The 22,627-nt window shown below is 32.4% G+C and overlaps 1 protein-coding gene across 8 annotated transcripts in view; it reads right to left on the bottom strand.

The window, feature by feature from the left end:
- PCLO (piccolo presynaptic cytomatrix protein) overlaps positions 1–22,627 on the bottom strand; it is a 409,380-nt gene that overhangs the window by 159,060 nt on the left and 227,693 nt on the right. For all 8 annotated transcript variants that reach the window (XM_019660715.1, XM_019660716.1, XM_019660711.1 and 5 more), the window contains exons 7-9: positions 18,053–20,240; positions 12,710–12,846; positions 7,287–7,377 (exon numbers count right to left, since the gene is read on the bottom strand). In XM_019660715.1, the coding sequence (XP_019516260.1) occupies positions 7,287–7,377; positions 12,710–12,846; positions 18,053–20,240 (2,416 nt within the window). The remainder of the gene's footprint in view (positions 1–7,286; positions 7,378–12,709; positions 12,847–18,052; positions 20,241–22,627) is intronic.

Here is a 22,627-nt window from a genome sequence, read left to right as displayed (position 1 = left end):
AGAGGAAAGTATTCTATAGCAAAGTTATGACAGAGTCCCTGTATTGTCGACGCAACTAGTCACCAGCATAAGAACAAGACAAGGATGTCCGCTCTCACTACACTGTTCAACACTGTAAAGCAAGTTCTAGCAGGTGCAATAAGGAAAAAAAATATTAACATTAAACTTATCCTCATTGGAATGGAAGAATTAGAACTGTCTTTATTTGCAGATGATATAGCCTTGCATGTAGAAAATCCTAAAGATTTCTCTCTCTCTCTCTCTCTCTCTCTCTCTCACACACACACACACACACACACACACACAACTATTAGAGCTAAACATATTAGCAAGATTATTAGCTAAAAGGTAAATAAAAACACTGTATTTCCATAAAATAGAATGAATAATCCAAAAGAAATTTAAAAAAACAAAAACAAAAACAACTCCATTCACAATAGCATCGATAAGAATAAAATGATTTGGGAGAAATTATCAAAGGAAATGTTAGTCTTGTACTTCAAAAGCTATAAAAGTTTACTGAAAGAAATTAAGGAGATCTAAGTAAATGGAAAGATATTACATATTCATGGATTGGAAGGCTCAATCTTGTTACAAAACAGCATATCAATCTCTCCTAATAGATCTATAATTTCAATGAAACCTTTATCATAATCCCAGAAGGCTGATAACTAAAATTTTATGGAGAGTTAAAGAATCTAGAAGAATCAAAACAACTTTGAAAAATAAAAAAATTAAAGATTAACAGTACCAGATTTCAAAACTTAATGTAAAATTATTATAATCAACATAGTACTGGTGAAATAAGTTAGGCATTTAGTCAAATAGAACAGAACTAAAAATCCAGAAATAGATTCTTGTATTAACGGTAGATTGATTTTTGACAAAAATGCCAAGACAATTCAACAGGGGAAATATTTTTTTAAAAAAGTTGCTTGTATAATTGGATATCCATTTGTGGTTCAAAAAATGAACTTGGACCTCTGTCTCATACCATATACAAAAACCAGTGCAATATAGGTCATAGACCTAAATATATACAGCTCCCAGTTTTAAACATAAGAGAAAATCTTTGTGAACTTGGGATAGTTCTTAATATGCTATTAAGCGCAGCGTGGTCCATAAATAAAAAAAAGTATGTTGACAAACTGGATTCCATTAAAATGTAAAACTTTTCCTTTAAAATAACACCTTTAAGAAAATAAGAAAAACAATACACAGACCTGAAGGAAATACATATGCATCAAATACCTAATAAAGGACTTATATTCAAATATAAATATATATAAAGAACTTTAACAACTCAGTAAGGGGCTGGCCGAGTGGCATGTTGGTTAAGAGCTGACTTGGGAGCTCCAACTATGAGTAGCAGGGCACTGGTTCGGATCTCACATGAGGGCCAGTGATGCTGCACCCTCTACAGCTAAGATGTTGAGTAGCAGCTCAACCTGGAGCTGGGTTGCTGGGAGTCCCCGGCAACAGCGTGGGCTGCTGTGAGCTGCTGTAAGCAGCTGTGAGTGGCCATCATGGCCAGCGACAGATCTGTCTCACCCAGGAAGAGCACAATGATAATACCAACATGAGCCAGTGAAGCGACATCCTCCATAACTAGACTGAAGAACAAAAGAAAGGACAGCAACTTGTCTGTTCCCCTTCCCAGATTCTCCAACGCTGTTCCCCTCCCCCAATTCCCCAATAAAATCTTTAAAAAAAACCAAAAAACAACTCAGTAAGGAGACAAATGACCCAAATAATGGGCAAATGATCCGAATAGACATTTCACCAAAGAAGATGTACGCATTGCTTATAACCACCTGAAAATATGCTCTTTATCATGTCATTAGGAAAATGAAATTTAAAACAACAATGAGATATATGTACATCCACCCCAAAAGACAGACATTACCAAGTGTTGGCAGTGACATGGAGAAAGTGGGACCCTCAGACATTACAGGCAACAATGTAATATGATGCACTTACCTTGGAAAACTATTTGGCATCTTTTTAAAGAATTAAAAAGAAACTTGTCATACAATTTCACCTCTAGAAAACCATTTAAAAATATCAATGGCCCAACTAAAACTTTTATGCAAATATTTAAAAACAGAAAAATCTAATAGATAAACAAATGTAGGATATCTAAACAATGGACTACTACTTGGGAATAAAAAGAGCAAACTACTGTTACATACTAAAAATTAGATAAACCTCAAAAATGTTGGTAGATGAAAGGAGCCAGACAGAAAAACTACATACTGCATGATTCAGTTGATATGAACTGCCAAGAAAAGGCAAACTTACAGAGACAGAAAGCAAACCTCTCACGTGTGGCTGGAAGAAGAGCGCTGGAAATGGCTATTACTAGCAGGCTCAAGGGACCTTGGTAATGATCGAAACGTTCTAAAACAATGTTTTAGATTGTGATGATGGTCATACAAACTTCCTAAGTTTAGTAAAAGTGATTGATTTGTACATTTACTATGTCTACATTCACGGTATGTACATGATACCTCATTAAAACTGTGAAAATAATAATAAAATAGAGCATCCACATTTGATACGGCTACCATTTCAGATCCAATGAGATCCGTCACATTTGTCTCCTGTTCCTAAAAGCCCATAAAGGAGCTGGATTAATGAGGAATAGAAAATGAGCCTTATTTTCATAAAAGACACTACTATCTTTTGAACCTAAACATTTTCAATGTTCTTCACTATTACACTTGCTAATTTGTCTTTCTAGCCTTGCAGATGTAGCCAGTGCTTTATGGAACATATACATAGCAAATTATCATTTTTTAAAATCGGAAGAATTTCTTTGGCTTGCTTCTAACAGCTGTGTTTCTAGAGCCATGAGATGGAGTTCTAAATAAAAGAGACTCATTTTTTGAGCATTACATTTTATTCTTTTTTTTTCTTTTTGATAATTTCTCTCTAAAAGAAGGGGAAATGTGTTGAGTGTACAGTAAGGACAAGATTTTTGAGCTCCATTGACTTGCAATTATTTGAGATTCATAGAGCTGGTCTTATTTCAGAGGAGCAAACTTATCCTCAATATTTAAATAAGTAATAGAGCTAAACTCCACCTTAGGTCTTTCTGATTCTAAAACTCATCACCTATTCTCTCCATTTTGCTGCTTTGTGCTTGGTTGAATAAAGACTTTCAAAACCACTGTACAGTTGTTGATCAGCACCTATTACATCTCTGAAGTTTACAGTTAAAAGTTAAAGGATGCATTTTCTAATAATTATGGACCATTTAATAAAAGATCATATGAATGTATTTCTCTTCACATACATCAAAAAATATAAATAAATGGTGCATGTGTGAATGTGGTACACACTGACACATACGTATGCATGGGTATGAACAATGTTTTATAAATTCCATTACTTTCTCTTAGTTGTTCCTAAAATTTCATTGTCGTAATTACTTGCATTTCAGATTCTTCTATTAAATTATGAGAAAGTTGCATATCAGAGTCTTTATTGTACTCATTCTATTAACCCAGCAATTAGCACAAATGTAAATCACACCATGGGTGTTCAATGAATAAGTATTAATAAAAATTTTTTTAAATGTTTCCAATATGGGTTATAAAAGTAGTTGCAAAATATATTTTGTATTGCATAAGATTTTTTATAGGAAGAAAAATAGTTTATTTGTAACTTTTAAACCTTCTTTATAACTATAATTACAGCAGTGTTTCTCAAACATTTTGGTTTCAAGGAACTATTTATGCTCTTTAATAATACTGAGGACCTCAAACAGTTTCTGTTGATATGGGTTACGGCTATGTATATCTTCTGTATAAACCAAGCATTTACAATTTTTATTAAACAATGAATTTAAAATAATAAATTCATTCCATGTCAAAATAAATCACATTTTTAAATAAAAACGACTGTATTTTAAAAATAAAACATTTATGAGAAGAGTGGCATTATTTTACATTATTGCAAATCTGCTTAATATTCAGCTAAATAGAAGACAGCTGAATTCTCATATCTGCTCTGTAGACAATCTGTTGTGTTGTCACACATCATGTAACCTTTGGAAAACTCTACAGTATATTCACAACAAAATGAGCATGCAAAAGACAAATGCTGCCATAGAGTTACTATAAAAATAGTTTTGACTTTGTGGAGCCCCTGAAAGAATATTGGGAACCATGAGGGTTTCCTGCTCATGCTTTGAGAACCACAGAAGAAAAAAATAAAAACAACAAAAAACACACTTTCCATTCCTGCCATCTAGTTTGAAATTATTTTTGCTTTCAATAAATAAAATTATGCTTTTTCCTTTTTTGTGAGTTATGCTAGGTTTACATAATTCGTCTAAATTATTTTAATGCTATCTACACCAGTTAGAATGATTTATTAAAATATAAAAGATACACAGTATTTCTACTTTCAATGGGTTTGTATAACCAAAATGAAAGCACACTAATGACCACTTCTCCCTCTGTTTGGGAGAGCAGATACAATGCATTTTATTCTTTACTCCTTTCTTGCTTACATGCTTATCTTGTTCTACAAAATGCACTTAAATTATTAGCTTGGGTAGCTTTTACGCTATTGATAAAGCTACTAGACACTCTGTCTCAGAAACAAACAGGAGTTTAAATTTTTTTATTATGGAAAATTTTATACATATAAAAAAAAGTAGTGACCAAGCTATAATAAAACTCGATGTGGTTAACCTTCCAGCTCCAACAATGATCAAATCATGGTCAAGTTTGTTTCATGTGTTTTGCCACCACTCTCCACATGGCTAATTTTGAAGCAAATCCCAGACAAGGTATCATTTCACCTGCAAATATCTTAGTAGGTATCTCTAATAGAGATACTTTTAATTTTTATTAAAAACATTAATATAAAAACGGTAATCATAGCAAAAAATAACAGGAAATCCTTAATATCAACAAATATGTAGTTAATCAAAGTAGGCTTTTGTTGAGCAGCCAATGACATGGAGATGAGCCAGGAACATAAACGCCCTGTGCCAGGGCTTCCCTGCCACGAGCTTAGCACCTCTCGACACTGTTTGCCAAAGAGTGTCCTTTCTGGCTCTATATTGCATATGTATGCATTTAAATCACTTTAAGGTACTGAAGACATGTTCGAAACAATACACATTGTTTCAAAACATTTAATTTAGTATGAGGTTATGTGACCTAAGGACACATGAAAAAATATTCAGTAGTAATCAATGCAGGATAAATATAACAGGGAAAATATTTTTATTTTAGGGAAACATCAAAACAAGGGGCATGCAGAGAGACAATGTAGTATACTACTACTAAATTTATCAGTTAAAACAATAATCCTCATTTCTTATTCTGCAAAATCTATATACTGATAAAACTGAATTTAGTTTTCATACTAGATGACTTACAACAAGAAATTAATAGCTCTTATTTCTGTGATTCTAATATTTTAAAACATTTTTCCTAATTGTAGTAAAATAAAGCATATTAAAATAATCAGTGGCAAAAATAATTATAAGGTTTGGGGAACAATTTTAATATAGTATAAACTTTAATATCATATAAAATAATAACACAGCTAGAAAATAGATACATTGGCATACAGTCCTGATGATTTAGTAAAAATGGATTGAAGATTTGTTGTAAAAAAAAATAATTTTTGGCATTGCTATAAAGTATTATATTGTTTTTCCTTATGAGCTGGAGGAAACTGAAATAGTTTGTAGAGAGTAATCATTTCTACAAAAAGAGTTTGAGATTCACCCCTGGAATTTTCATCAGTACTTAAAGCACAGTCTGTACGCAATGAAACTATAAAAGTTTGAATTATCTGTCTCTGATAGAAGACAAATTATCTAATCTTAAAAGGGAAAGAACATTAGACTCCTAATCAATTTATACTCTGTGAAAATAAAGAGAGAAAAATTGCTCAAAACAAAAACCTGTTTCATATCCACATGTTTGAAGGTCTAAAACCTGCGAGGAACCATAATAAGAACACTAAAGAAATACCTCATTTTGTTCTTTGTCACATCAGCTCTTAAAAAGAAAACCTCCGGCACATATACCATGTTGATATACCACCTATATATCTATCTATATGAACTTACACATTGATAAATATTTTCTGTTGATATACAGTGTCTAAGAAACACAAAAATTACATTGTGTGATAGTATATAGTGAAACTATAGGTACTATTTATATTTTAACCATTTTTATTTTTATTTATTTATTTTTATTTTTTTAGCTGAGCCCTCCTGCCACCTGTTGGCAGCTCAGCGGCTGCTCAGCTCGGGCCGGGACTCGAACTGCTGTTGCTCAGAGCTCACACTCTTGAGCGAGCTCTTAACCAACTGAGCCACTCGGCCGGCCCCCTATATTTTAAAAATTCATTAACTTTGATACAATTTTTATTTTGTCTCATAGATTTAAATAATAAAATTTTCATTTGTAATATAAAAATTCCACTATCTTTCAAAAGTATCAAAGTCAATAAAAACAAAGGAAGCCTGAGAAACTATCAGATTGGAGGAGACGAAGGAGGCCTGATAACTAAATGAAATGTGAGATCTGGATTGAATCCCGGATCAGAAAAAGAAAAATTTAGTGGGTTAGTGGAGAAACTCAATATTTGGATATTGCTTATAGATGTATTAATAGTATCATGTCAATGTTAACTTCTTGGTTTTGATCACCGTATTGTGGTTAGACGTGACATTAGGGGAACTTTGAAAATGGTGGGCAAAAGAACTGACTGTACTACTTTCAGGGAGTCCAAATTTTCTTAGGGTTCAAAATTATTTCAAAATAAAAAGGTTAAAAATTACATTATAAGATTTGGTCTATAGAATGGCACAAACAAGCAAAACAAACAAAAACTCAGCATAACTGATAATGTTCAAATTGATTAGGTATAGGGGGATTTATTCCTTAGAAGAATCCAAGATAGTTTTTCACTTCCTTTGTAAAAATGTTTTCTATTACCCAATAGAACAATAATTATGGAAATATAGAGCATTATAATGCCAGGTACATTTTTCCTAAAAATTCAGTTAATGAACAGAATGATCTAAATATGTATCATTTAGCAATTTTCCATACTAATGATCACGCCATTATTGTGTTTTACGTTCAAATTTAAAGCCTGCTTATTTTTCGAAATTTTCCAGAACACAACTTTTGACAACAATATGGTATTTTCTAAAATTTAATCAGTCACCCAAACTGAAATTCAAATACATATCTCAATCTCACATTAAAATAAGAAAGACCAGTTTATGTAATTTTCTTTACCTGAAACTGTGTGATCTTTAGAGTCTCTTGTTATTTTTATCCTTGCATGAGGAAAGACGTAGTGCACAGTCTTCCCGTTCATCTGTATAATCTAAGACATACATGTGATAAGGTGAAAAGTCAATGTTAAAGATGTCAATGTTAAACTTAAAGTGCAATATACATAATTAGACTTTTTTAAAACACATTGAACCAATAAAAATATATTATTAGATTCTCAAATGATCACTATTTAAGCATCTTACATTATATAATAATATTATTGGTTTTTGAGTTTGTTATAAATGGTCTTCACACTTATAACCAATTTCTCTTTCAAACTGATTTGTTGTGTTAGGAACAACATACAACAGGTTGGAAAGGGTGTCTGTTATTGCAGTAGTACATAGTCAGTAGTGATGACAGTGGATAGAGGGCATATATGGAAAACTGACAACTGCTGATGGCGTCTGGACAGCCTAGAAATGGAAAGGTATTTTTAATTTTCAGCAATTAAGTGGTGTAAAGGGAGAAAAGCCAGTGAAAATCCTCATATTCCACATCTCTGTGACTGTAATAGGATCACCTTATATTTATGTTGCTTTGATTTCACTGCAGTCATGCTTTTGCTGAGCACATCTACTAGAAGTTTCAACGTACACTGGATACTGAGACTAACTATATAAATAAAGTCTTTGCTCATTCTAATACATTCTGAAGCGTTCTTTGTGTTCAAGGTTGTGTTAATGACAGAATTATTTTTTACTGACTAATGGTGTTCCTTTGGGAACAAGAAGCAACCTTTAAAGCTATTGTTGCAAATGTCTGATTTCAATTCTCATTATTGAGACGTGAATATGAGACTACCATAAATTGCATTATCTCTGTTTCCACCTGGCGAAATGAGATTTCTGAAGCAAAAGTAAATTAGTGAATGCAAACTTGTGCTGTATATTTTATGGAACTTTGCTTTTAGAAGAGGTTTGTAAAATAATGAAATGTAGAAATAGTGAAATATTTGGTAGTATCTACAGTGATAGAATTTTATTATTAGTATGGAATCTTGTATTTATCACCTTAAAAATTTTTTGGCCAAAATTACAAATAAAATAAAGTTTAGGAAAGAGACATCTATTACTACCCATTTCAGAACATGTTTAAGAAATGTGTGGGAATACTAAACCAAAATATTAAATATAATTTGCAACAGAAGAGATGTACATTTGGTGTAGAAAGATTCCTTGGAATACTCATGTAGTTTTAATGTGCCTTTGTCAATCCAGCTGTTAGAAATCTAGATATTAGAAGTAAAATATGTATTGAAAAAAATGCAAGCTTAAATTATAGCCTTTAGGCTTTATTCTCTTCAGGAAAGAATAAGCTTAATCAAGTCTCTGATGAATATAAAACACTCCCCAAACAACAGCACACTCCTAAGTCCAGGAATATTATAAGAATTCTGCAAAGTAAAACTAAAATATTGTTTGCAAGATTATAAAAAATATTATGGTTAGTATACTTAGGCAATCTAGATAATTTATACTAATGCTAATTTTGTAAGCCACTGAAAACCTCATCTATATTCATAACAAGAGTGTACATTTTCTTTTTCTGCCTCTCGCTTTCTGTTCTTTGTCTTTGCCTCTCTCTACCTCTCTCCTTCCTTTTTCTTTTTTTTTCTCTCCTCTGCTCTACTTACTTTCAGTCCCCTCATCTTTTCTCCTTCTTCTATTGTCTTTCTTCCACTTCTCCTCCCTCCTCACTCTTCTAATTTGCATTTTAAAATCTTTAATTTTTACTAATTAAACCATGTGCATTGAAAATTTTACAACTATTAAATGTAACAATGATTTTAGTACTGTAGATAATACATTAAAATTGGTGGATATAATTCCAATTCAAATATCTTCAAATTTAATGTATTATTTAACAATGATTTTAAAAAGTCATTTTCTTCCACGTGGCCAAAAATAAACTAAGAAAACACAATTTTGCCTTTTGCATGCTTTCCATTTCCCAGATTAGGGAAAAGTACATATAATATCACAGTATATGTATTGCTAGGAGAGCAGTAAGGTTTCCCAGATTTTTCATCAGAGTTTTACCACCTAGCCAGTATTAATTACCTTTTAACTTGTACCTACAATGATGTCAGTAGAAGGGATGTTAAACATGTTTAATCCATAGAATCTCATAGAATACCCTGTAGCTCCAGAGATCGTGTACAACCAGCTTCATGAATTCACTTAATAAATCAGAAACATTAACCTGCCATAAATATGACCAATGTGGCCAAAAGTCTGTAGAAAGAAGGTGTCTGCCTCTAACGTATGAACTAGTTGGATCTTGGCTTTTTTCTAACCACTGCAGGTGAATGTTAAGAGAGTTCTCCAGCAGATGAGGTTTCATGGGAGGTGTGCTTCTGCCAAATAAGAGTAGGAGCAAGGCCAGGAGTGATGTCAAGTAGTGACCCTATGTCTCGAGCTTAATGTACCTCAATATAATAGTTACATGAGAATTGCAGAAGGTGTGGGCATAAGTGCAGAAAGTAGAGGCATTTTGTACTAGTCAAGAAGTGTTGACCATTATAACCACCCTGCGAAAGCTATTAGTCCTATTTATAGATGAAATGACTGAGAAAAATTTAAAAAAAGGTCAGGTGATCAATTCACAAAGCAGAATGGAATTTCCAATGAATATGTATATGTATATCTATGCCTATATGTATACAAATATGCATATGTACATGTATATATTTGAAAGGAAACAAATATAGATTTGTAGATTTTGTTAATGGTATAGTTAAGATGATTTTGTGTCTAATAAAAATTCAGAATTTTTTTCTGTCTCTAATATATGTTGTACATAAGACATTTTTAAAAGCAAATAAATTAGTGTTTGCATTAGTCAATTTGGTTTTATTACTTTTGCCTCCAGAGCAATTTACGAGCATAAATTCTTGTCACACATATGTTTCCAAATAAAAGCACCTGGACTTATTGGTATCAAGAGCTTGATATTACCTTTTTATGATTAGAGATGCACAAAAGTGAATAAAATGAGAATGCCATTTTGCTATTCTCTCTAGACCAAAATATAGTTATGATGAGTTAATGAGAAAAAGAGCAAAGATAAATATCAATACAAAAAAGGCATGAATTCTAAACTTTATATAAACGTAATCAAAGTGTATGTTGTCTTCTGCATAGTTTCCATAAAAAGATAAAACTATAAAAAAAACCCAATCAATTATTGTCACAAAAGTCAGCATATTTGTTTTTTTTGGGGGGGAGGTTGAGCATTACAATCTGGAAGGGCATGAGGATTTCTGGGGCCGGCAATGTTCCCTTTCTTGGTCTGTGTGGTAGTTATAGAATCGTCCACTTTATAAAAAATTTAAAGTTCTAGATATTTCCAGTTTTGATAACTATATATATATATATAGTTGTCTGTTTGTATGTTAGACATCAAAATAAAAATGCAAAAATTATAAAAATGTAAAAAATAACTTTTAGCAAGAAAATACTTCATTATATTTACCTATGTATATTAAATATACCTTCTCTGCTTAACTTTGGGGTTATATTGGTCTCTATACTGTTTAAACAGTATGAATGAAAACCATAAATCTGTAGACGTTAGCAACAGAAAATTAGAAACAAAATGGGTCATTAGGGATATTAGTGTTTTATCCACATGCAATAAAATTTTATAATGTTTTCTGAGGTGCACACAGATTCCTTTCAAATGTATCCTCAAAGAAAATTTATTGGATAAATCAGTTGGGCAAGACCATGCTGAGTATCCATGTAAATAGTAGAGCTGGAAATAACTGCATGTAAGCCATCGTTTTTTAGCTCTCCAGTTTATGTATTTCATCTTATTTGGATTACTTTAAAGAATTCGTGTCTTCATCTTGATCTAACTTTGTAGGAAATGCTACACTTGAAACAAATTAGGTAGGTAAGGCATAGTAAGTCATTATAAAAGATTCTTATAATAAAATATATCCAAGGAAGTTATTTTCAGCTTACGGAATTATTATTTTCACAATTGTAGATAAAAAGAGGTAAATGCATATTTTAAAAACATGTTCAGAATAATTTTATTCATATTTTAAATTCCCTAGGCATATCTATTTGATGAAATTGAAATACAACTACAAATACAATTTTAACAATAACAAGATAAACTAAGATAGAATAATTCACTAGTCTGATACTTTGAAATGAAGTACAAAGAAATGGAAGTTTACTGACATGTGCATAGAGGTAAACACAATCCTGAAACAAAAACTTATTAAAGACATCAAAAACTAAAGAGAGAATATTTACAATATAGAGAAAAAAATTCCAAGATTTCTAGAAAATGTAATAGCATATAGAAAAACAAAACAAAATTCTGAGAAAAGAAAATTCTATTTAACAGCTAGAAATTTTTCCATGAAAACTGAAACTGCTTAGGAAGAAACCAAGTCTAAGAGTATATTATCTTTTAGACAGTACTTACACATGCAAAAATCTTTTCTTTTATACCTTAATGTGGCAAACACTGAAATAAAGTATAGTAAGTTCATATGGTTCCTCTTGTTCAATATATATTTATTTAATACCAATGAATCAGTAACCAGACAGGGTGAGTCAGAAGCTAATATATGTAAAATAAATCAACTATCTCCTTTGTGGGTATTTTAATGGTTATGAGTACAGAGGCTGCAAAAATCTGATCTGTTAAGGCAATTATTTAAGGCCACTTAGCTTACCAGAGAAATCTTTCTTACTTTACCCAATTGTTGATCTCTTAAGTATCTTTCAAAATTCAACTCAAACATCACCTCATTTGTTCTAAAGTAAATAAGATCATTTTGGTATCATTTATCTAACTGTGAAGTTTATCTCTAAGTTTCACTTTCTTCATCTACAAATAGATATTAATAATACCCACTTTATGTGAATTCTGATAAAATAAAAATATGAATACAAAACAAACAATTCAATTTAATAGAATCTAAAATACAATTCCTTCTTTTCCTAGCGAAGCCTTCCCTGTCTCCAGCTGATTTGGTTTGGTCACTCTCTTTTTTGTTATTCTCAATATATGAACATACTGTTATGGGAAAGCATTGAAATTACCCAAATATATTTCACCCGATAATCTGTAAGCTCTTCAGGAGCTTTATTGTATATCAATGTTGGGTATGTTACACTAAGTTTATCTGATGGAGGAGTGAATCACTTAAATTGCATGGTAGAAACATCATAGCTATACTGTAATGTGAACCAGTCATGACTGATAAAGTATTTACTACTTTAAGTTACTGAAAACATTATTTTGTGAACTTGACTGACAAAAGTCTCACGCTTTTTAGGATAACTGAGACCACTCTGGGGTGATGGAGGGGTGGTATAAATCTAAAAGAGATTGCTCAATAATATAACACTTACTTGCTCTTGATGTTGACTGAGTGGTCTAGAGTGGACCAATCTTTCTGGCAGTTTTCGATCCAGACCAGGTCCATTTTCCAAACGAGACTCCCTGGGTTTGTCAAACCAATCTGTTTCTTCACGACGCAGGTGATAAGCTTTGAAGACCAAAGGAATGTCAAACATTGCAACCACAAACTAATACAAATGATAGAGGGCAGCAGCTGTTCTAAAGTACCAACATGCTCCAGGCTTGTCAGCCATTCATGCATTTGAAACATGACTCCCAATGGGATGAAAAAAAGAATTTCTAATATTGTGTTAAAAAATTATACCATGGAATAACCTTGAAAAATATGATGCACATCCCTGTTCAACTTCTCAGAGCAAAATAAAACAAAATTTAAATTTAAATTAGGAGAAAAAAAGAAATTTAGACAGTGATTGAAACAAACAAACAAGGAATATTCCTCAGAAGTCATTCTATTCAAACTCAGTCCTTTAGCTCCCAACTCTTCACCTGGCCCCACCATCCAACACTAAATTGTAAGGAAAATGTATTCCTTAGACTTGAATACAGAAGATCCTGTCACTTTTCCAATATTCCATCAACCCAGTCTTAATATATATGTGGCTGTTGGCTTTGAACATCAAGTATATTTTGAAAACATGACATTTCTATGACATTCATAAAAAATAAAATATTAAAAATGTCATTTAAATTTTTTATTAAAACTTATTTTCTGTGAAATTATAAATTTATGAATTAGATTGAAGAGTTGATTGACTGCTTTTTGTACTTATGTGACAAAACTTGATATTTTAAAATACTTTTTTTGAAAATGCAACCATATTTAAATACATAATTATTACTTGAAAACTTTCAACCCATTCAGTTCTTAGTACTTCCAAAGTTTTTTAATGCTATTATTTAGTGACTTAAAATCCTATTGTACATAATATGCAGGATTTGCCTTTACATATAAAGTTTTATTCTTTGTATAAGGGTCCCTAATTAATAGTTTCTGGAAATACATTGTTGTTTCCTAAATGGCAGACAGAGTAGCCTTCTCAGTTGCTCATCCTGAAAGATTAGTTGACAATGCTATTAACCTATACTCTGGAAAGTCTAACGTCTATAATGCCACACTGTTGAGTTCCTCTCCCTATCACATTATAGTTTTCTAATTATGTCTACCTCCTTGATTGTCTTCTTGTACAAAACTTTCTCTCAAGATTTTAAGGCAATTTCCATTATTTCTTTGCTGGCAGGGTAGCAAACCCAGAGCATATACATTACTACTTACCTCCACCTCCTGTGATCTTGGTCAATGGTACTGATTGACCATAGCATTTCTTCCCAATAAACACGAAATGATAGACAATGTGTGGTAATTTAGTCAGTCTAGATTTGAGGAAATACAATGGTACATACCTGGTTTGTGGTTGTACATGTGCTTATCTGATATCCCCTATTAAATTCTAAGATGCGCGAGGGGAAGGCTCATATTCTTTTTTTTTGGTTTTTTTTTCCTCCCTCAACACTAAAAACAATTCCTTGCAAATACCATAACACTCAATTAATATTTGGGAAATGAATGAAACAGAAAAATTAGTTATCAACCAGAGAAAAAAGTTAAATATCTTAGTTTTAATATGCACATTTAAAAATATTAATATGTTCCCTGGACCTCATTAATAGTTACACAATTTTTTCTCACAATCTACTGGGTATTTATTATGTTTTTACAATTTTAACTTGATATACATTGACTCATTATAAAAAATATTTAATGTAATAGAAATTTGATATGCAAATGCAAAACAAATCCATTATTTATTAATCAGTCTCTAAAATTTTACTGATTATCCAAACCACAAAAATGCTACTTTATGTTACTTCATATATATATTTCTTATATATTTCTCATGAAAAGAAAAAAAAATAATCTATACTGATTTAAAAAAATGAATATCTTGGATAATGTAGTACATGATTTTACATGAATATATAACTCTGCTAATTGCATTTGAAATACAATCCTTTAAAACATGATTTCTTGACTGTGTCTATACAAATAAGGCAGAATCTCAACCTGACCAAATTGTGTCGATTTATTTCCAATTCTGATTACATACATTGTATGCTGTTTTTCATAATAATACTCTACATGTAAATAAGTTAGTATGTCTACCATGTTTTGCAAAGAAATTTATAGACCCACCAACATCAACCAGATTGAATGAATTTGCTTTCATATTGGATTCTGTCTTCATCATTTATAGGAAATTGGACATAAATGCTAATTGTTTATAACTGCGATTGTCTGATCTGGCATGGTAGTTCTACATTTTAAAAATTAAATTTTAGAACAATAATAACATTTTCAAATTAGTTTAAATAATTTGCTACAGATTAATACCCTTTTATTAACTGACATTTTCTTGAATTCTTAAATGTAAGATATAAGTAAGCTATTTTTGGGTCTAGCATTATTCATAGGCAACAGTTACATGAATAGTTTAATTCCATTCAGTATCAAAAATTGGTCAAAGTATATATATTTTTAAAAAACTGTATATATCAATGCTTTTTTTTTTTGCATGGAGTATACATTGAAGTATTTGTGGTTGTAGAAATAAATATAGCTTGACTGTTTCCAGTTTGGCTTCCCTCCAGTCTGCTCTGGAGGAAAGACTTTCTGCTCTGTACTAACTCAACCATGCACGCATACCAAGTTGTGGACTTTGAACTGATGGCCATAAATACTAAGCAATGGAAATTATGCATACCTAGATTTTACCTCATGTGAGCTATTTCAAAATTAACTGAAGTCATGTAGAACACATCTGAAAAACATCTTAAGGTCTTAAAACCTAGAGTTTCATTGATTCAGAGAAAGCACACAAGCAATTCGAAATCAGTTAAATTTGTTTGTCTACATGATATTAAAAGCCTGTTGAAATGTTATATTTTTCAAAGTTATCATAGAATCATTCATTTACAGATATAGAATTTTTGGTTAAAAATAATTAAAAAAATCTTTAATATTGCATGAGTTCATAAATAAGTGATTGGAAAAAATATTTTCTACTTTTCCCTTAGTTACCCAAAGGATCCAGGGTTTCCAGAAAAAAAAGGAGGCCACTGCTTACCAGAAAAAAAGTTAATGTGTTGATGTTATATAAAAGCAAAGAAAATATATAAGATTTAAAAACATACGGCTTTTAAAGATAATCACTGCAATTCACACACATAATATTACATAGGTGAATCAATTTGTTATAGTTGTCTAATTCTATACCAACATGAACTTTATGACTAAATTTATCTGCTTACTTTTTAAATACATTTAGTTTAGTTAATTTCATCTAAATTTAATTTTAATTGTTTATTTGATATTATCTTTACAGTGCATAACTTTATATGCTGCATTATGCCTTATCATCTACTTTATCAAATCACTTTTTTCATACAGTCCTTGATGACTATGAGTACACATCATCTGAACATATAAATACAAAATAAAACATTTGGTTATTTTTATATGATTGTATGTAAATAAATGCTACATTCTGGAATATCTAGAAATATCTGTGTGCATGTCTGACACCATATTGATAAAATACCTGTGATGTATAAATGAATTTGTCAAAGTCTCTCCAGATACATGCGCGTCAAGCACACATAGCCTTTAGGTGTTTAGTTATGCCATAGACCTGTTATTTTTTTTTATTTTGTTATTTTATTAATATGATTATTGAAGAGCCTTTTTATTCTTCTGCAGCAGCCATTTTATGTATAAAATGTGTATAAAATATGGATTGTCAAAAAATTGACTCTTTACACATAATATCATAACTTTTGTTTAGGTAGACTCATTCAAACCCTTGGCTAAATATAAAAATAGAGTGTTTTATTTAAATGACTAATTATCAATAAAAATGGTCATTCCAATAGCCAGATGAGAAGAAAACAAATCAGAAAGTGACTAGTCTGTTGATATTTCACTAGGAAAAGTAGTTTGTCCTCCTTCAAATCCAGTGATTACTTTAGTCTTGTTCAAATCTAGATTTGAACTTCTAAAATCATATCAGTGTCTAGAGTGAGAAATAGAAAGAAAATCCTTTTAATGCAAATGGATTTTCCCACAAGTCCTCAGGGAAAATGTCAGATTTAAAGGGGGAAATACTCATGTTAGCTTAGTGCTTTGCACTCTCCAAAAGCATGGAGTAATAATGCTTTTATTTGATGAGAAACATTTTATTTCCAGGACTCAAAACATACCTACATTCAAATAAACCACAGAAGAGGTTAAAAAAAAAAAAATCCAGAGCCACAAGTCTTCTTGGCATGGGCAAGACTCTTTACATCCCTGTACCTCTCCCCCCTTGTCTTCAGAATCAGACTTGGACTAGATCATTTTCTAAAATCATTATAGCTCTACATGACTAAGCAACAACAAAAATACCATAAGCCAGTTTTTAGTTAAGTAAGTACTTGCCTTAAATCACTTATTCAATATGAAAAACTAGAAAAACAGTTCAGGGCAAAAAAAAGGGCTGATGCAAAAAGCAAAGACAAGGCTGAATGGGTACATTTGGAGGCTGCAGCTTCAAATAGCTAAACTCATAAAAGCAGTGTACAAAATTTCAATTTTAAATCTAAAGAGTACTTCATTCATACTGATAAGATTACTGTCAATATCATATTTGGTGCTAAGCTTTCTAGTATGTACTAATGTAAAAGTACAAACTTAATTATGGTATTCATAATGAGAGAGATAAAATACAAACTTTTTACTTAAGGAGGATTATAAAATTCTACATGATACTAATATCAGGGACTTATGCAAAAGTTCTCAAGAAAAGAATATCCTCTGAGTTAATAAATATTGATCTCACAAAAATGACGAATGATATTCTATTGCAAAATCTAGCAGAATAGCACTTAATGGCTCCAAACCTTAATAATTTCACAAGCTGAACAAAACTGACCAATAACTTTAAAAATGCATTGTAAAAATAAAAAAACATACAATGAAAAACTTTCCAACTATGGATTTAAAGGATGACCATATTTTATTACACAATAATTTGCTAATGGTTTTGGAAAAGGGGACACCAAAAAACTCAAGCAATCAAGAAAAAAATAATAAAAGAATAAACTAAAATTAAAGAGAAGCATGCTGTGAAATCTATACACAAGATAAAATTTCCATTTATAAGAAATAAAATTGAAGTGAACATGCAAAAGACACACCAAAAAAAGTAGGATACATTCTTGAAGAAGGAAAATTAAACATGCAGAAAAATAAAAGTTTGAGTTTGGAGAGTAACAAGGTAGTGTGAGGCCCAATTTACCTTCACTGTCTGACATGGCATGTTGGAAGTCATCCATGATGAATGCTATGTCACGGTCATAGCCTCGTGTCCGTGATTCTTCTCTCATGTGTTGCTGAACCTCAGGCAGTGAGTGACTTGATCCAAACTGATCCCTGGTGTCTGCAGATATTGGTGGCAGGGGTCCGGCTGCAGCCCTGGCCATTCCCATGGGCTGGCCAACAGGACTGAGTGGACTTTCTTCTTCAGAATTCTGGGCCACAATTGGTATTCTTCCTCTACTCTGGCTAATTGGCAAACTGGTAGGCTTAGTTCTGCCAGTGGGAGATGCATGACTGAAGGAAACATCTAGAGCTTCAGCCTCTTGAGCTTTCAGTCTTAGGGAAGAGCTGGAAGATTCTCTTTTGATTGACAAATCAAGCCCATAGACAGAAGAAGGTCTGGAAGAAGGTCTGGACCTGCTGCCACTACTGTATGGCTTATCTGCTTCATCCTGAAGAGCTGACCGTATGGTATTTCCTAATGTGCCCAGTCCTGTGCCAAGAGATGATCCCATAAATTTTTGTTGGTCTGTAATATTTTTTCTGAGGCCAAAAGTGATATCGTCTTGAAGAAGCCTTGCTCTGGAAGAAATTCCACCAATAGATGAAGTGCTAGAGGTCATATAGCTTGAATAATCAGGTTCAAGGTCTCTACTTTCTTGAATAGGTGAAAATTTTGACATCTTAGGGTCAATGAGTGATTTCTTATGTTTTGACTGCTTTTGATAAAGTATGGCTGCTGGTAGTTGTTTTGCTGCTTGTTTTTCAAGTGTGAGTCTACTAATGCTATACTTTTCAGATTTGGGGAAATGTCTATAGCTAGTATCGGCATGGTAATAATGGGAAAGACCAGCAAGGTGATCTAAGCTCTCAGCCCCCCTGCGGAATTCTTGTTTAATCTGATGTTTCAGAAGCTTTAACTCATAAGGATCTTCCATTGGATCTTCCTCTGCTTTCACATAACTATGCAATCTAGAGGAAGTCTGTAAAGGCGCTAGGAAATCTGTCACATCTTGAGACCTCCGTGTTTCAGTGGTTCGAAGTAGACGGTCTGTCTTCGACAGGTCCTTTTCATGAAGACTAAACGCAGTGCTTAATGCTGCTGTGCCTTTGGTAATTTCTCCAATGTCATCAATTAGGACAAAATTTCGTGGAGAATGATGGTCGATGTCTGCATAAAAAGAATCTGCAGATATGCTTGATATTGGACTGCTTGCCATGCTACTTCTCTCCTCCAATCCGATTCTCAAGTCTAAGGTATTGTACTTACTACCAAGATGGGAAACAGCATAAGTGCTATCAGTAGAAACAGGTGCTATCATTAGGGGTTGGTTGCGAATCACTTCATAGTTTGAAGTTATCTTGGGCTCCAAATATAATGTGGTCTGCCGTGGCTTTTGTTGTATCACCATCATCTGTGATGGTAACTGGTAGGAAGTTTGTGGGGCCGGTGCGGGTTGAGCTTGAGGTGTGAAGGACATGGTTGCCACAGCTTGGAACGTTGGCTGTGTCTGATAAGGTGAAACTTGCTGATGATACAAAGTTTGTTGCTGAAAATGGGATTGTTGGGTGTACGGGGTAGGTGCTTGGGTAGGAAGAGCAGGGGAAGAGTATTGGTATTGCGAATAAGGACTTGTAGGGGGAACTGGCTGAGATTCTGTTTGGGTTTGCGGGGGTATAAACTGGCTGAATTCAGTTTGTGGAGCAGTTCTTGGTCGCTCGACGCCATGCTGACTCTCTATTCGGGTTGGTCTGGTGCTGCTCACCTCACTGTCAGACATGTAATCCCGATCCTCGGCTACTCCCTGGAGGTAGGCTCGCTCTCTCTTTTCTCTCTCCTTTAATAATGCCTCTTTCCTCCTGTTAATTCCCATTTCCAGGTACCGTAACTTGGCATCAATCTCCTTTTCTTCCTCATCAAGTTCTGCTTGTTTCTTTCTCAGCTTTGCAGATTCCCTCTCCACAAGATCAAGCTCTCGGTCTATATCCTGGAGGATCTTGGCTCGTGCCATGGTGTTGGTTCTGCAGATCCTTCTCCTGGAAACTGTGCCCATTGTGTTATACGTCGACTGAGTTCCAGTAGAGGTCTCCTCAGGAGGTGGGTTTGGCAGGGTTCTCTTAACTTTTTTCTGGATGCCAGAGGGTGTCATGGTCTGAGACCCTTTCGTCTGTAATTGAATAGACAACATATAGCACATTGTTATCAAGGAAAAAATGTAAAGGTAAAAAAAAAATCTTCATAACTTACATTTAAATAAAAATGATTTCATGTATATTTTATGTATGACAGCATAAAAAATAAATATTTTATATATAATTTAAAGTATTGCTCACGAATGAAACTAACTGAAAAATAATTTTTCTTTTCTTGTTAAAAGATTTTTATTATTATAACTTCTGTAATATTAGAAGTGAGTTTTGAAATCAAGCACAGAACTCATTGCTAGGTAGGCTTATATTTTTGTTTGACTTTTACGAGAATGCTACCAACTCATTTTCCATCCTATTTAATTGCTTAAGGTTATTTACTGAATGTATTCCTAGAGTATCTGTGTCAACTGTCTAAAGTTGAAATTATGTAGAAGATGATGCTCATTTACCACTGAGTTCAATCCTTGCTTTAATATTTCCATTCCTATTCCAATTATGAAGTGTTTTGAAATTAAATCCTCAAATTCTTTAACATCTGATTTCCCCCCAAAACAAAGGAATCTGAACTAATTTCCTATTTAACCCTTCAATATTTTCGTGATTATTTGGGTCTTTTATTTTCTTTCAGCTTTATTATTTTTTGGTAATTCTAGCTGCTTGTTAATGCTATAGCAACTTCTACATGTAGGAAAAGGAACTCACTAAAATAAAAACCTATTTAAATCTCTTTTTAAAATTACATATGGTATATCACTGGTGAGTTGTGAGATATTTTCAATTTTATTTGGTTAATTTGTCATAAAATAACATTTGAAGAATCACTGGTTTAGACAATCATACAATTTTAGAATATCAAAAAACATGAGAGAACATAGTCACTACCGGGGATGCCAAAAAAATGTATACACATGGCTTGTATTTATCTCTTGTTATTGTGTATATTGAGCATTACAACTTTAATACATTTTTTTCCTTTCTTAAAATGTGCATACATTTTTTCGCACCCTCTGTATTTGTAGTTAAAATAAACCAATGTACTCAAAGTTAACCAAGAATTTAGTAGCATGTTCACAACTAGATCTTAGGTCTTCTGTCTTCTAGTTGCATATTCTTTACACATTATAAATTTTTCTTACTAATAATCCAAAGACCTTAATTCACCCCTTCTTCCCAATCACCAAATATTGAGGGCAGAAAAATAATAGAAAATATATGAGAATTATGTCTAAAGAATTAGATCATATTTGTCCAAGACCCTGTGCTTTCACTATCTTTTATTATTTCCAAACTCATTTCCTTGTTTTTTTTTAATCTGCTTTCTGTTATAATTTTTCCACTCCCTTTATCTACTCTAATTATTTCTTTAATAGAAATCATAAGCAGAAGCAATAGCCTAAAGATCAGTTAAGATTTACTTGCATTTCTGACATTTAAAATATTTGGATGCGAATTCACAATAAATAAATATTGTGAGTCTGTGAAATACAGTAGAGTGATTTTGAAATTGCAGATCGTTCCTCATAGAGAAATCTCAAGGAATATTGGAAATTGGAACCTCAGAAGCAACTATTTGGCTTGTTATTTATTTTCTTTCCACCTCAATGCTTTTCATTTTATTTAATACTCACAATTAGATCATAGGGTTATTATGAAGATCAAATGAGATAACTGTGTAAGATATTTTGTACATATTGTAAGCACCCATTAAATGTTATTTCCTTGCAAAATCCACTTATTTCTATATAAAACATAGATTTTTGATAAATTCACATTCTACATCTTTTTTAAAAAGTTTATTTGCTAAAAATTAAAAATTGAAATAGAATAATCATGTTCTTAATAATTTTCTAAAATACTAATTCTAAAATACTAATATGTCTTCTATTTTATAAAAAGTTTTGCATAATAGTATTTTCAGTTTCCTGAATATAATGGTGTTCAGTGGAAGGCTGAAATCCCTGTTTCTTTTTCCTTGACTTGCATTTGCTACATTTGGTTCATCCATAAGAATATTTAAATTTATAATGTTCATGTATAATACATGGTTGTGGCTGTGAAATAGTTTGAAAAAGGATGTTTAACTGCATTACCCAAAAAGTGTTCAAGCACTGCATAATATGGAAAGCAAGAATTTTCCTTCTTACCAAACTATAAAGTTTTAATTCCAGCTCTAACTTTCACTAGCTGTGAAACCTTTAGCAAGTTGCTTAAACTACCTGGGGCTGAGTTTTTTTATACATAAAAGGAGGTTACTACTTATTCTTACATTATTGGCTTAAGGAGTAAATGCATTAAAACAAGTAAAGAGTCAGGGCCGGCTGAGTGGCTCAGTTGGTTAAGAGCTCGCTCAAGAGTTTGAGCTCTGAGCAACAGCGGTTCGAGTCCAGCCCGAGCTGAGCAGCCG

Source organism: Hipposideros armiger, unplaced genomic scaffold (genome assembly GCF_001890085.2).
Source record: "Hipposideros armiger isolate ML-2016 unplaced genomic scaffold, ASM189008v1 scaffold_326, whole genome shotgun sequence".
Classification (NCBI taxonomy): domain Eukaryota; kingdom Metazoa; phylum Chordata; class Mammalia; order Chiroptera; family Hipposideridae; genus Hipposideros; species Hipposideros armiger.
The sequence above is the reverse complement of the archived record's forward strand: the minus strand, read 5'-3'. Positions and strand labels throughout refer to the sequence as shown.